The sequence below is a fragment of the Channa argus genome, chromosome 1 (assembly GCF_033026475.1).
Source record: "Channa argus isolate prfri chromosome 1, Channa argus male v1.0, whole genome shotgun sequence".
NCBI lineage: Eukaryota > Metazoa > Chordata > Actinopteri > Anabantiformes > Channidae > Channa > Channa argus.
Genome location: NC_090197.1, coordinates 20,459,024 through 20,475,832, shown reverse-complemented (window position 1 = coordinate 20,475,832; position 16,809 = coordinate 20,459,024). Strand labels below are relative to the sequence as shown.

General features: G+C 41.0%; 1 protein-coding gene across 2 annotated transcripts in view; it reads right to left on the bottom strand.

The window, feature by feature from the left end:
• Positions 1-3,650: 3,650 nt before the first annotated feature.
• Positions 3,651-16,809, bottom strand: part of dlgap3 (discs, large (Drosophila) homolog-associated protein 3) — a 103,622-nt gene continuing 90,463 nt past the window's right edge. For both annotated transcript variants that reach the window (XM_067505684.1, XM_067505675.1), the window contains 10 exons: positions 13,070-13,278; positions 12,690-12,792; positions 12,376-12,592; positions 10,676-11,208; positions 9,775-9,869; positions 8,641-8,860; positions 7,593-7,887; positions 7,420-7,511; positions 7,084-7,230; positions 3,651-6,473 (listed from right to left, as the gene is read on the bottom strand). In XM_067505684.1, coding sequence (XP_067361785.1) covers positions 6,159-6,473; positions 7,084-7,230; positions 7,420-7,511; positions 7,593-7,887; positions 8,641-8,860; positions 9,775-9,869; positions 10,676-11,208; positions 12,376-12,592; positions 12,690-12,792; positions 13,070-13,278 — 2,226 coding nt within the window. In that variant the 3' untranslated portion in view covers positions 3,651-6,158. The remainder of the gene's footprint in view (positions 6,474-7,083; positions 7,231-7,419; positions 7,512-7,592; positions 7,888-8,640; positions 8,861-9,774; positions 9,870-10,675; positions 11,209-12,375; positions 12,593-12,689; positions 12,793-13,069; positions 13,279-16,809) is intronic.

Sequence of the window (16,809 nt, the reverse complement as noted above, 5' to 3'; positions counted from 1 at the left end):
AGTAGGATGAAAAAAAGGTTTTCAACCTATGTTTTCAAAACACTGTGTTCACAATTAATTCAGACTTGATTTCTTGTTAAAAAATAAACACACGCACACACAAAAAAAAGACAACAGAGACACGGCATCCATCATTTAACTCGCTAAAATAGCTTTATAATAATCATATTAATAGTATTAATATTAGCCATTAGAAAATGTTTTGATAACGTTGACAGTGTTACATTCTGTGTTGGGGTAAACCACGTCACAGTGTGCCATCTCTCTGGGCTTCAGCGCTATCAGACGTGCTTCTTTGACACATCTAGATCCATAAACATACCAGATCAATAAATAAATTTGTATGTACAAAATAAGAACCACAGCACAACAAACATAACCATGATATACGTCACTGTGTAACACCCTTCACTGCCGTCCAGCACAAATTCAGACTATGTCTTCTGGCCACTGTGTTGTTCTCATCTATTGTGTGTATCCACTGGGGGCATCATAAAACAAAGTTCCTATCTTGTGGCATCACTATTGCTATATGCTCTTTTTTTGTTGGAGGAAAAAAAAACAAAAGCAGTTAATGTTTATGTACACTATGCTGTCTTGGCACTGAATCAAATGTGTATGAAACACAAGAACTCAAAGATAAAGCTGAGCTTAAAGACAGAAAAGCTCGCTGTATCAAACCCGTCTAATTGAAAGGGTGTTCAGTGAGGAGGGCAAGTGATAACAGAGGAGGAAAGGTGTTAATAAGAATAGAGTCTATTAAGGTTTTGCTACATTATAGAGTAGAATACAGAGAGTGGAGGGTTTGTATCAGTTTGATGTCCATTTTGATTTCCTTCATTAACAGAACTACGAGTTCAGAGTGGAACAAAAACCCATGGAGAGAGAATGTCCTGTGTTTGGATCTTCCATTCAGTCCATCTGTTCAAAGCCTGCTTTCCTCTTTTGGGGATCTCTCTCACAGGTGTGTCCATCATTCACCCTAGAGAAAAATGTCTTCCCAGAGTTATTGTCACTTTGCTTTTCTTCTACACCTTCTCCTATAGCAGCAATGTAAGACTGGTCATCATAGACTAAACTACTTTATTTTGTTATTGTACACAGGACTTGCCCTTAAATACAGAACATGTTTACCCATAGCTGTAACTGACAACACCATTTATAATAATGAAAATGATGACATTAAATAATTCTTTAATGGCAATAATCATACTACTACTAACAATAATATTGTAATAACAATATATGTAATATTGAGAAGAGCAATGTCCATTGGCAACATATATTTACAGGTTTGTAAACGTGAGCGTGGCAGGGCATTATGTTTTCTATTAATTACATAGTAATTGCTGTTTTCTCTGACCCACGTGGTTACCTGTGTGTATACTGTAAAGCAACATTACAGTTTAAGACACACACTCACACACACACACACGCAAACACACACAATTACATCTTAGTGTTAAAGGCACATTGGAGTTTCAGTAAAACATCTCCTGGGGTGTGAACTGCTCTTGAGGAGGAGGAGGAATGTAAGACCTCTGCAATTTTTTAGCAGTAGCCACTCAAAGCATTTACATACTTTAATGAGGTCTCTATAAAATAGTTTTTATTGCTATTGGTGGGGTCCATCATTTCTGGGCTTAATCCAAATTCCTGCCTATGCATGAAGAATTCACTGGAAAAGCAAAGCAGCTTCATTAGTCAGATTCAATCTACATTTACTGCCAAAAAAGAAAAAAACAAAAGAAAATTGGTTGCCATTAAATGATTGTGTAGTAGATGGTGTAGTGGTAAAATTACCAGTCAAGGTCTAATGGAGGACAAACCATCTAGAAAGTGGAATTAAATGTGAAATTCATACAACTTTTATGTATTTTTTTAGAAACGCTGCCACTTATTTTTCTCTTCAGTGAAAGCTAAAATATCACCCAGTCATCATGATTTATTCACTGTTTCCAGTTTTGTTAGGTGTTATTAACAGTTTCCTATCTTTTCTATCTCATCCAAGCCTAAACAAATCTTTCTTGGACATTGTCAAACATTGCAAATATTTGCAATATTTTAAAATTTTTTTCACTTTTCACTTTTTTAATGCTTTCTTTTCTTAACCTATTCCCAAATTTAAAATTTCCATTAAAATACAAGGAAAAGTTTAAACTGTTTACTGTTCACTCTCCTAATGATGTACAGTGTTAGGCTTAGTTGCTGCTAATACCAACGTTTCCCTCTGCTGCTGGTTAGTTAAAAGCATTCAGTTACTAGAACATGGGTTAAACATCATAGTTCATTAAAAACAGCGTCAATATTAAGTAATACGGGGTCCCATAAAACAAGACAGTACAGTTATAACTGACAACTCAATTGACTGGCAAAGCCATAAATCACTGAATTTGAACTTAGCCAGTGATTTTATTTATTCCTCCAGAGCAGCTCTGCCTCTGAGAAATGTCAGACTAAAACTCAAATCTGCTGCTACAACATTCCTCTTGCTCCACTTTGTTGCAGATCCACAGTACACATCACACAAACTGGCTACAATTTAATATCTTGCTTTAACCACCACTTCATTCTCTGACTTGGGCTCTGCAGCTCTCTAGTCTAGAAAAATGGCTACTAGAGAACATGGGCTCAAACAAACGATTTCCCTCTTGTTCAGAGAATATGGACAACATTCCTGTGGGACTGCTGCAGGACCGCTCTGGTCCTGTATATTCAGGATGCGTTGGTTTAGTGGTGTTAAGAGAATCTCCTGAGGACAGAGGCCTGGGTCAGGTTTGGAGACACTGCTGCTAGAAACTGAGGTACTCTGAGTTGGCTTGTCTGTCTGGCATGTCCACGTGGGGTTTTTGCACTTTTAGAAAGGTGAAACAGTTCTTATAGTAGTCTGCCTGGTGTGATGGTAAGTGCTTGGATCGTGTTTTTACAACTATACACAAGGATGCTGTTTCTAGCTGAGGCCCCTGTGCAGATGTATAGCAGGACATTTTCATGGGTAAAATATTGAACAAAAAGTATGGAAATCACAATCACCAAAGGTTTGTGTACAAAGGACCTGTTCCAAGGCAAGGTGGCCTTTACTTGTGATTGAAATTATCGAGAAGACAGTCAGCAAGAATCCAAGAAAACATAGTAGTTGCTACGGTGGACACATATCCAACAAAGCCTCTTTGATTCCCGGTGTCTCTCAAGGGTGGCTCATAATGGAAAGACCTTGCCATCCCTCTGCGTGTAGGTTTTGAGGATTGTGAGGGTGGAGTCAAGAGTCCTTCACAGTGGAGTAACAGTAGAAAAGCAGGTCATTGTGCTTTGTTTGATGAGGGCCGTGTCAAACACCACTGAGATGCTGTCAAGTTTGAGGGTAGCAGAGGAGAAGGGATGAGAGGATAAAAGGCTGCTCTGCAACCCCCACTGCTGTAAATGAATTAAATCCTCAGCAATTTCTTTTTTCTTTTTCATTGCCGGGGCAGCTTGGTTTATATGGAAGCTGTTAAATTGATCTGCAGAGAATCACATCAAAACACTGATTGCTGCTTCAAGGTTGCCAGTTACCACTGTCCTCCCCAAGGTTATAATCTTTGTACAAAGAAGAGGTGGCTTGAAATAACTGCATTTTAAAAGCATTTAAATTTTTTCCAATCACAAAAAAAAAAAAAAAAAAAAACATAAGCTACAAAATTTGCTTTCTTTTTATCGTTCAAAAATTGGATTCTACCAGACTTTTGAAATGAGGTGCATGCAGCATTAACATCAATAAAATCTACTAGTCCTATGTGAGTATTGCAAATCAGGGAGACAAAGGATTGTGTGTCAGTACAATAAAAACATTTTGTTTAACAATAGTCTATGCAGATTTTATACTTTTCTATTTACACACTTTTCTCTCTATACATATATATTTATATACTGTAAACTGTGTTCAAAGGAAACCTCCACATATAGCTGGTTAGGCACATGTAGTTGGTTCTAAAGAGGAAATACAGGTGGGGGATACAGCAGTATATGTTGTTCAAACCACAGACAGATATACAGTAGGCCTAAGGAGGATCATATTTGGCAATTACCACTCTTGCCAGTTATACCCTGTGAACCTGACCCACCACTCACAAACTGATGATAATAATATTCATTTGAAATTATTTACTGAGTCTGGATATGCTCACACAGCTGTAATATCACACAATGCTATAATCTATTGTAACAATACTGGAGTATTTCACATTTGATATATGCTTTTTTGTACATTTATTGTACTCAAGTATTTGCTAATCTAGAAATGTAGATTATATTATAAAATATACATCTCCCATTAAAATATCCCATTTAACCAACTTATTCCATCCAAATGTTAGAAAAGAAATAAACAGCTCATGCTATAAGATTCAGATAGTTTTCTATTCTTTTGTCTTTGAAATGGCTGATTTGGATTTGTAAGTATTAATAGGGCTTTACATCACATCCCTCATAACACACAACCCTTCATATTCACACCACACAGACGCTGATAAGTCTATGCACAACATACATACAAAATACTTCAATAAGAAATATGTGTTCCCACATAGGTTTCGTAAATATGACCTCTTCAAAGCTTTTAAAATCCTTCTAAATTTACAGATAGTATAATTTCAGCAAGAAACAACTAGTGCAACCAAAACAGAGTACAATTCCATTCATGTGTTACTTCTCACCAATACGCTTTCTAGTTGTTTCTTTTCTATAGATTCACAACGGTTTCCTCTCTTTGATGACTCTTTTGAAAGGAGTTGTAGGGCTCTACATTAAACATGACGGCTTTGTTTTTGTCTGATCAGATTAACCATTCTCTCTTAAGCAGTGTGTGAAATTTAGATGACTGTACTTCAAGTTTAACTGGTGGTTTCTGCTGAAGATCTGGCAGCTTTCGCTGCCTTCTGAATAATGCAAAAACATTATGGAAACATTCAAAAAAATTATATTTAAGAGAAGAGAAACACACTGCATGTTAAGTGAAAGGAACTGCAAAAAGTATTATTAACGAAACTGATCTTCTTTCCTGGCTGTTTTACCAGGGCGTCTGCTAATTCCTGACTGAGGTGGAAACAACTCTCTACAGACCACTGGTGTTGTTTCTGTCCTCTTTTGACCACTCGGTGGTGCTATAGTCTCACAGTGAAATTAGAGTCTCCTCAGCAAAGTCCCGAAAAACCACCAAAATATAGTTCCCTATAAATACGCAGCACCCCACCCCCCAACCTTCTTCTCAATGCTTGAAACTACAAAAACACAAACAACTCTGGTTTTATGTCTCTACCTGTCAAGGCTGTGATGCTACACTGCAAAAGCTCCTTTTGGCAAACGTGAGTGGCAACACTATGCACAAACAGCACTGGCACAATCAAACAGCCTCACTGCTGAATGCTGAGGGTGGTTGTTGGATATGCAGGACTTGAGGAATGATGAAGACAGAAAACTGTTTCATATTTGTTGACCAAATGCCTTGGTGGACAGATGGCACCTGGGTGAAATGTGCCAGCTGGGGTTGGCAAACAATTCTCGGAGGATGTTCTTTGGGGATTGCCAGCCATCTGACTTTGAGGGCATTTAAAGTGATGGAGAGAAATTCATCCATACTAGTAGCGTCAGTGTAAAGTATGGAAACATTTTGTGATTCAGAAAGCTTGGAGTTGATTCTGCTGCAAATGGCATCAGGGATCCATACAGGGAGACTCTATCAGAGGTTTTGTGCCTGTTAAGCCCTTTATTTTCAAAGACAGAGAAGTGCTAGGTGAACACGCACAGGCATGCTACTACTGCGTGATCCTCTGCTGACTGCTTTATAAAAAATCAAGCTGTTTGTTGTCAGCCAAAATTGAAAAAGAAAAGGAATTCAGAGACTTCAAAAGGTCTGTAATTTGTATCAGCTAGCTACCTTTTCAGGTCTAGGCCTCTGTGTAAAACGTCTAAATTTCAAGACACTAAAATGGCTGTCATTGCTTGTTTAATGAGCAAGATAATATAATTAGCAGTTGTGGTAAGTGGAGTGAAGGGAATGCTGAAAGGGATTGTAGCGGACAAACAGCAATAACCTGCAGATGATCCAAAACTAGGTTACAGGTCTGCTTTGCCAAGGTAAGGGTCAGTGAGGAGGTGGGGATGGACACACATCAGTTTTCAGTTCAGAGTCGAGTCTGAGCTTCAGGGATATAGATCTCGATGCTGTCGGCGCTCTCTGTGGCAGAGTTCTGCCTGAAGGAAGCGGTTCTCTTGGTCTGTAGCAGCCTCCTCCTCGCTTCTGTCCTCTGTCGATCCCCGAGATCCAGGGACTTCTCCCTTATTGGTAAGGTGTGTCCACCCACGCGTGGCACCACCAGGCCCCCTGACCCACCTCCTCCAGCTCCAGTGCCCCCATCCCCGACATTATCGGCCCGGAGGCTGCCACTCACCCCACCTGCTGGCTTCTTTGGTAAGGGAGGAGGAAGCTTCTTATCCTCCTAGCCCAGTGATGGTGAAATGTAGATATAAGATGGAAACAGACAGTGGATTTAATATGTCGGAAAAGGGTCGGAAAGGGTTTAAATGGTCGATTGTGCAAAAAAAAAGATATTAGGGGAAATAATAGCAATGAGACACCAAAGGAAAAACCAAGAAGAAAAAAGGTGAAACGCAAAAATTGTGGACGAAGACATTATGACATAATTAGTTCAGCATGCATTGGCGTCAGGTGACAGAAGAAAATAAAAAAAGGAGAATAGGCAACAAAGGTAATGTAATGTAAGGAAAAGAAGAAAAGAGAGATCAATGTTAGTTTGTTATCAAGAAGAATGTAGTTCATCAGTGAACAGTGTTAATCTAACAGGCAAGTGCTTTCTTCTGTCTGACCAGCTGCAATAAATGCAAAAATGCATTTGAAGAAACCAGCAGTTCAAGACTCTGCTGTCTCTTTGGCAGTTTAGCTCAGTTCCTCTTGCTGTTCTGTAGTTTCACAGCCTGCAGAGGTTTGGAAGACACAGCCATCTGTGCAACTCTTCTGCACACTGCCATCTTAGCCCTGGGCGAGTACTGAAGGGAGAGCAGAGCTGTTTGTGCCTCTGGGCCTCTCACCTTCTTTTCAGGTGGGAGCCTCCATCCAGAGTCCTTAAGCCTCTGGAGGTCCTGAAATTTGACCCTGACGTCCTCTATGTTGAGCTGCAGCAGGTCCCAGAATCCTGCCAGGTCCTGAGAGGTGGGCTGGGGGTAGGCTGATGGGTCCTGTATTGGAGAGCAGATGGGGCATGACATGTCATTGTTGACATGGAAATATACAAGGATTTGTGAAAGATTGAGATTGAATATTTACCCAGTTCTGTTTTTACATTTAGTAACAGTGCATTTTGGTAAAACTATTCACCATGAGTAATTTGTATTGTCATGTTTTTCTATGCTATCACACACACTCACCACACTTTGCTGGCAGAGGTGGAAGAACTGCTGGACTTTCTGAGACATGAGCATTTGGGCACTGCCAACTGCATTGCGAATCAGCTCAAGAACTATTAATGAAAACATTCAAAACTGTTTTAGAGATTATTCATAATTGATGTTTAATTTTTCAATCCACCTCCCAAACTCACTCTCCTCTGGCAGTTCGTTCTCCTCTGCCTCTCTCTCCATGTTCTGGCACCAGCCCTCTATCCTCTCCACCTCTGTCTGCAGGAGGCGCAAAAAGAATTCGCCATCTCTCGTGAAGGGCGAGGCTCGACCTGAGTCGGGGAGGCTCCGCGGACCCTCCAGTGATGGTGTCCCGGCCCAAGCTCGCTCCGAGTTGATGGGCAGAGGGGAGTGAGACCGTGGAGGCAAGTGTGGGTGCTGATGGGGCCGTGATTCTGCTGGGCTGGCTTCAGTGTTGTAGCTACTCTGGATAAAGTCCTGTGATTACAAAAGAGAAAACTGTTCAGACTAAACCTTCCCTTCACAGTGAACGAAAGAAAGTAAATACAGCAAGTGCACTTTCAGCTCATGCACACCTTAGGAGAGAGCAGAGACAAATGACTTCTTTGGAGGTTAAAGTAGGAGGACTTGTTGCTTCTTAATCTGATACCCCAGACATTCTGGTAAAAGCGTTTTGCTGGGCAACAGACCCACATTGTAGTCATGTTACCTATTAAACCAAGGTTCTCAAGCGTATCGAGTACACTGTTAAATTACGTGTTTTACAAAGATCTACCCTTATCTCGATCACTTGACACCACAGGTTATGTTTACGAAAGTCCATGCTGTCCTTGAGAGTTTTCGCCAAGGCTTGGGAGGTATAAAAACAAAATAGAAAAAAACTGCAAGGAAGCTTTATTTCTGTATCAAAATCAATAAAAGCTTCAACCTTCTCTCCTCACCCTTCTCTGTTACACAAAAACTCCCTATCCTCACTCACATACTGTCAGCACTTTCTCAAATAATTCCCACTTTATTTTAGTCATCACTTCTATTTATAGGCACCTAATATGAAAGTCATACCACCTAATGTCAATAATGATAACTGTATTTCATGAAACAGTATAAGGACACGATGGAATCATTGCTTGGCTGGATTGAAAACAGGTTCCAAAGTACAATTTCAATTATACCGATAAAAACACTAACTTTAATCCCGGTAGAAAGCTTCGTCTTTTGTTGCAGACTAACCTCTCTGTAGGGCCATTGCCCTTGTGTGTGGACTGTGCGGTGGCACTCTGTGTACTGGCTGGCAGATTCGGGCTCTGACGAGTGCCTTTGAAAGGAGCAGCCGAACTGAAGACCCTTGTCCTGCGTCGGCACGGCAATGCTGAGCCCCGGGAAGCCCTCGGGGTCCAGGTCGGCCTGCACGCTCGCTGTGACGCTGTTGGAGCGCTTGAAGCGAGCCCGCCTGCAACAAAGGCCCGTTACAGCAGTCCCAAAACAATCCAGTCACACAGAGTATCAGATGTAAAAAAAACCTTTATCAAATGTTTTTTTTTCTTCTAATAAATGCATATTCATATTTGAGCTGGGACAATCAAGCTGTCAATGCAGTCACTACTACTCACTCGGCTGTGATAAGCCCTGCTAAATCCTCTGGCATATGACGCACCAGTGTGTGCAAATGTCATATCAGCAGAGTTGACAGTATTACACGTTTATAACTCTCCTCCCCTCATCCTTCTTTGCTGTGTGATGACATGTGAGTGGTGACTCAAATTTTCATTCTCACACTCCTGTTTCCTCCCCCCAATATCACGCTGTCATCCTTTGGGGCCTGGGACATTGTTAACAGGTGCATGATCACGCGCTGTTTGCATGCATGCGTGTAAATCTGACCAATAAGTGACGCTGGAAATAATTAGGAGAAGGGCTGCATTACGTGTGAAAGTCATGTCAAGTGTATGATTTGCAGTAGTCATGGTTACAGTTACTAATGACGAAAAACAAGACATTCTTGGAACAAAGTGTTACTGAGCTCAAGCTGTGATGTCTGATGAAATGTTAAATAAAATAATAGGATCTAGCCTAGAAATCAACGATAGGTGGCTGCACTGTTGGGTGCCCAAGAGATGAAGACTTTTTCAAATTATATATTAAAATTATTTGCATAAATTACAGTTCCAAAAGCCAAAGCTCTTGATGAAGCCACATAATTTGGGCCAAAGATAAATTGGCAAATATACAAATGCTTATAAATAAATGCAAGTTTGTGTTCATAATTAAAGGAACTTAAATGTCAGGCAAAACAAACAAGTTTTGAAGATATTTAAAAAAGAAATACTTTTCCCACACTTTGATTTTTAGTTAAACTTCCATTACCTTTTGTCATCTTCGACTTGGACGCCTATAGAGTGCACTTCTGTAAGAGCTTTGCCCTCGGCATCTGAGTCTGACAGGGTCTCTGAGCTGTCCACCTGGATGAGAGAAACAGCCACAGAGCACTGGAGTTTTGAAGCACACGTGGAATATGTCTTACACAACTAGAATTAAAAAAAAAAGTCTGACATTTTTTGAATAACTGATGAAATAACACAAGTTAGTTTAAATTAGCATGAATACTGCATCAGGAGTAAACACCAAACTGGCTCTCTCCAAACTTAACAAAAATCAATTTGCAAATCACTCATTACTCATTACATTACATATAGCTAACTGCTGGCTCTAACTTCATTCTGGCTCTAACTCTCATCTCTACCGTAAGTAGAGAGCTAGAGCCACCGAGCAATTAGCGTAGTTTTACACAGAGAATAAAGTCATTCTGCGCCGGTCAGAAATAATGATACAAACTAATACAACAATACACCATGTTCATTGGGAAACATATATTGAAAACGACAGAGTAACTGTTTTCTTCTGTTTCCAGTCCTTATGTTATTCACCTGAATATAGCCTCATACTTAAGGTACAGGGTAGAGAGTGGTATCAAATTCATCTCACTCTCTGCAATTAACTAAAAACTGTAGTTCTTATACAATTCACTCTGTGTAAGTGGATTGTATTTTTTTTATTGTGGAAATAATTAGCCTATTAATCTATCAGTCAGTGAACAGAAACATTTACAACTCTGCTGATTCACCTCAATTAAGTTCTCAAGCAAAGTGCTCCACATTTTCTGGTCTTAGCTTCTCAAATGTGAGGATTTACACAATTTGTGAATTAGACACTTGCTAAGCTGTAATGAATTGGATACCCACATCTTAATAAAAGTGCCCTTTCTCACCTGGACAGCTATAGATGGCCGCCACTTTCTCCCACCACGCTCCTCCTGCCCCGCAGCTTTACTCAGCACCATGCTGTTCTGAGGCAGAGAGGCTGACTTCCCCAAACTGCCCCCCACCCTGCCGTCCCTCTCTCTGGCTGGCCTCGGTGGACCCTCCAGCAGACTGTCAGCTGAACTGCTGTGTTTGGCCCTCACCCCTACTCCCGGACCCCCTACGTATGGCACAAGTTCCCGCGAACCTCTGACCCCATCCAGGCTCTCGGCTGAATTACTGTGCTGTCGGGAGCGTCCAGGACCCGTGGCAATGTAGTAGCTTCCTCTCGAGGAGCGAGCTGTGGGCCCGTCAGTGCTGCCTAGGTCCACAGAATTACTGTGCTGCTTGGGACGGCCTGAACCTGAGGCCAACTGTCCACTGCTCTGCTGGAAGTAGGCATCCTGGGTAGACTCTGTGCTGCTCTGGGCCCGCACCGAGAGTGAAGACTTGGACATGCGAGGTGGTAGTGGAGGGGGTGCGCCTTTACGGTAAGGAAAGACTGAAGTGTCAGAAGAACAGGAGAAAGGAAGAGAAAGGCACAGTGTGCTGTTAAAAGCAACATGGGTGCTATTTCTACAGGGAGCAGGGGAAGATACTTACAAAAGGCACAGACTAGAAGGCAAAGGATAAAGGAAAGTGAAAAAAAACATTTGTTGACATAAAAAGAGGTGAGAGAAAAAGAGGAAACAAAATCAGTACGATGCCAGTAAAGGATGTGACACGATGGTTTATAAAAGCTAAACAACATGTCTATTCACCAAAGTTCAGTTGGGGGGGGGGTGCATGGAAAAGACAGACATGTCAGAAGAAAACCTCCTCCCTTGAGCTCACCTACCTCTGCTCCTTAGACAAATAAAGCAGTAGACAGTGGATTGAGATTTTTTTAAATGAAAAGCATGAATTCCTCCTCTTCTTGCCCTTCGTCCTCTCTCACATCTTCATTCAAAGGTGTATGCACACAGTTTATTTTTGCTGAATAAATGATCAAACTTTTATACAAGGAAGCTTGTCTCAGCCAAGACGTTCTTAGCTCCAGTGTGTGCATCAATGTGCGTGCTATGAATGTAAGTGTATGAGTGTTTGTGGTGGATGTATATAATACTTCACATCTCAGGGGGGATTTGCTAGTCTAAGCTTAGAAATATGAGTCCTGTGAGGCTGTATACTGTGCAAACACACATTTGTAAGATGCTGTTATATTAAGCTTAAACAAAAGCATTGTTGTAAAGAATTATCCAAAAAAATAAGAATAAAAAATAGCCCAAACATGTTTAAAACAAGAATAATGTGGAGGGAAAAGGGAGGAAATAAGACACACACAAAAAATGATGCAGCTGGAGTCAGTTACTTATCATCATAATCATAAGCGGTTCTGTATCTGTTACTGAGCCTGAGAACACACAGGGGAGGGTGTAATACAGAAACAAGAAAAAGATAATAAAGAACAAAGACCATGCACAACAACACAAGCCTATGCTTGCACACAGACAATATACACAGATAGAAGGAACATTCTGCAGAGGAGGAGAAGGCTTGGTTGAAATATAAAGGTCTCTCACTTTGTAAACACCACATAAAGGACAAGCACACATCCTTCCAACACTCCCACAGACACCACACACTTTTACATACTGGTAGACTTAACCACCCACATTCACACACTCACCTGCCCCGCCCTTGATGCTCCCTTGGGGGCCGGACATGGAGAAGACAGAAAGGCAGTCGTCGTCCTGGGAGCAGCCAGCTTGTATGGCACGAACGTAGCTGTGGCTGCGGGTGCGAAATACACCTGGAAGATCGAGGGCCTCGACGGCTTGAGACTCCACTTCCCCGAACATGGTTTCACACACCGCCTCAAACTGTCGGTTCAACGAGTCTCCCAGCTGAGAGGGGAGAATGAATTTAAGATTCCACTTTCCCCAAACCTTTAAAAAAAAGTTGATTTGCATAAATAAACCTAATAAAAAAATTATTTGGTACCTGTGAGCTGGTCAGAGAGCGGGTGTAACTGCGGGAGCGGGTGTGCGTTTTGGGTGTGGTTCGGCTGTTAGGATAAGAATCTGTGCACTGCTTACATGAGTACCTGGATTAAACACAAACATAATTACTCTTATGGATTTGTACCACAACTACAGTGCGTGATGAAAGTTATGATCTCCATCAGTTGCATAACATCTCTCATGATACGGCCTTCTCCTGGAGGCTCAAGATTTTTAATATGACCTCTATATTACAAACCAAAGATGTGAAGTTTGCAAGAAGGTCAGTATTTGACCAACAGTTTGGGAAAGCTGGAGTGGGTATGAATATGCTCAGGGTGTTTGGTCATAAACTTAAACACTCCAATTGTGACCATTAACCTTTGATCCATGCTGATAGATCGCCTGAAGGCATCCCTCTGAGCGATTAGGGTGGACTTTGGTGAGGCTTTGGGGCTGGCGTCGGAGTCGCCGCTGTCGTCATCACCCATGGCTTTGATGTAGCTGCCGCTCCTCATTCGACGGCAAGGAATCTCCCCTCCATTGTCACCTCCACCACCATATCCCCCGCCCCAATCTTCCGACGGGACCTGAGAAACATTCACATAAATGTTTGCATGGTTATAAACACATTAGTCATAAAAATGATGAGTAGCATGGATCTGAAAATGCAGTAGTAGTAAGAAGACATGTACAACCATGTGAACTACAAACATGGTCAAGTGTTTAGTAAGAAGATTTACAAATGGGTTAAACACAGTAAAATGAGTCAAAAGTAAGCATACATTCTCTTTCTACACCAACTGTTAAGGGAAAAACAATTATTCACATTGTGAATTAAACAGTTTTGAGATATTGAAAATGTTATCGCTGCACCGTTGGCAGCTTCTTCCCAATATCTGTTATTAAAGTCAAAATGAATCAAAACAGAAATATATTTCATCACTGAAAAATATTTCACACTTCAAACAGAAGGATGATGGTGATGAATCACACATACAGTCCTGCACACATGCACCCAGTGTGGGTTTGTAAAGCAAACACACAAGCACATGCTCATGCACACAATGAGTGCACACACAGACACACACACACGCACATGTACTGTATGCATATGTGGGAGATGATGTTAGAGAAAGAGAGAAAGGGACAAAGGGACTTACAGAAAGAGAGAAACTCTGACAGCTGGAAAAACACTGACACAGAAAAGGAAAAAGAGTGTAAGCGAGAAGCCGACAGACAGAGAGCTAAAACATACACAAATAGGCAGGTAGACTAGCAGAGTAGACAGACGGAATGTGGGAAGACAGAAAAGGTGGTTCACAGAGAGAAAGACAGATGCACAAGGTGACAAAACAAGAAATAGGGAATCAAAATAACAGACTTGGGTGGGCTGAGAGCAGGAAGACAGATGAGCAGATGAATGAAAGTCAGATGAGAAAACAAAACACACAGACACACACAGGAACACAGTCAAGATAATAAGGACGAAGACGGCACATAGAGAATTGATAAAGAGCAATGAAATGAAACTAGAAAAATTACACTGACAGACTCCCACTGTGGCCCTCATTTAAAATATATGACTGAATGCTTTCATTCATCTTTAAAATATGATTCCTCTCTTGGCCTGCTGCTGGAGTTTTTCTAAAGAAAGCTAGCTTAAGATGACAACTTATACAGTGAATAAAAGGGCATATTCATATGATCTGACTTATTTGTAAAAAGTCCTAATAGTGGTATACAATCTGAATTGAATAAGTTGCTTTACTATATGTGTGTCTAAATGAGAATATATATCTGTTTTCTGAGGACCTACAACTAGAATTTCGTATTATAATGCACTCCAGTTTGATCAGCCTAAAAACTGAGAAATTATAACCTTGTACAAGTAGAATTCATGGTAGAGCCCCTGTATTGGGCAGGTGGTCATAATGTTATGCCTCATCAGTGTGTGTATATATACCGTGTATATCTATCTATCTATCTATCTATAGAGAGAGACAGAGAGAGAGAGAATATACAGTATTCACTTATTACATTTTATTATTGTCACAGACCCCACAGTCCGATATGTAGATGCACGTGAAGTTGTGTATGTAAGTGTACCAGTTGCTGCTTGTGCCGAAAGACCCATAGTGTGTTTGTGTGTGTGTGAGGCAGCACACACTCATAGACACACGTGACCAAATGAAAACACCTACACACATAGTCAAGGCCCCAGGGTTTGGCATCCCGCTGAGTGTGTGTTTTTAAGGTTACCACTTAAAAGATGATTCAGCCTAATCTCCCGATCCCTCTGGCCTTCCACTATCGCTCTTATTTTCTCATCCTGCTCTTTCACTCCTCTTGCTTTGCCCCTTGGCTACCATCACCTCCTTTATCTCTTTTCTAACCTTGCGCTTGCTTTGCTATCTCTGCATCCCGCTACCTTGCTCTTTTCCTTTCTCTATCTTTGTGTCTCTCACCCTCACTGTTTCTGTCTTCATTTCACTCTCACTCCATATTCACATTTTTATCTTTCCTTATCTAACAGCCACAGGCTGATTGGTGAGGAGAGGCTTAGAGACTTAAGAGCGCTGGGTTCTGATGCTGCACATCGTGACTGGCTTTGACACCAAGGGAAAAAACCTTGTTGAACAAAAATATGAAAATTCTGAACAGAGTTAAGGTGTGTAATAAGGATCAAAACGTAAAAAAAAAAAAGTGTGCCAAGAAACATATATTTCCACCATTTAGTCTATGCTTTGATTTATCTTGTGAGAGGACGTGTCCTCGTCAGACCTAAGTTTTGCTCGGTGTGAAAAAACTCAAAGCATAACAGCTTTGCCAGGTGAAGGGATGTTAAATGCAAGTTTTCAATATCGTAATGAAAAAGTAAAAATAGGAACAATAATAATGATTTAATAGTTGGGTTAAACCTGAAATAATTGTGGTTTGACCACTTGGCGTAAACAGGAACAACTTATTTAATTTTTTATCTTAACCCGTGGAGGACTTATGTGGATATATAGCTATAAAAGCCTCTGCTATGATATCTAGTTTCTAAATTTGTTAATGATTTATGATGATTTTTGAGTATTTGTGTGTGTGTGTGTGTGTGAAAGAACTATCCCACGTTTCATTAGACAGAGAGGCAGAACCCAGAGAAACTAAATTAGAAACACCACCACGAGTATAATTTCACATCTGCTAATCTCACTCAGTGCAAATAAAAGTGGAAAAAAAAAATTCTTAGAATCATTCACACACACTGCCAAGAACTGCACAGGTGAGTCAACAGGTCATCATAACAGAACCTGTGTTAAAGAAATCAAAATAATTTGTGGTGTTAAAAGTAATTTCTGTGATTATTGCATCAATGTGACAGCACACTCATTTTCAGTATTCAGGGCCGTGAAGCCTATTCCAGTTGTCTCTAGACGAGAGGCGGGGTACACTCTGGGAAGGTCACCAGTCCATTCAATGCCAATACAGAGAGACATACACAGACAACCATTCAAACCACATCAACAATTAACCTAACATGCATGTCTTTGGACTGTGGGAGGAAACCGGAGCATTTGGAGGAAAACCACGGAAGTAAATGGAGAACATGCAAACTTTACACAGAAAGGCCACAGCAGCGCTAACTACTCCAGCATCGTGCTGTTCGACAGCCCTAATTCTTAATAGAAGATAACAGAAGCTTCAAAGTTAGTTGTAGAATATACACTATGGTATAGTCTTTACACACACAATCTGCACATGTGTTGCAGCTAAAATTTTAAAGTTTTCTTTCAGAGAGTGAAGTTCCAGTTTGGGGTCGTTGCTTGAATGTGACACCTGTGGTGCTGTTTGTCCCGAGGTCTAGTGTTGGTTGAACACATCCGAGTAGCTCTATACCTGAAGCTCCAGGAAGCTGCCTGCTCCAGAGCCGTGGATCAATCGGGCTGAGTACATCTAAGTGAAGTACGAATTGTAGTCCACACACTGTTCCCAGGCCCTGTCACAAAAACTGCAAGTGACGGCTATAGACATGAGAAAAGCCACATTGGGGAAGTTCATCTGTTGTCCTAAGGTTGGCCGTGATGGCACAGACAAACTGTGTGAGGTTTTTCCTCTGGAAACACACACACACA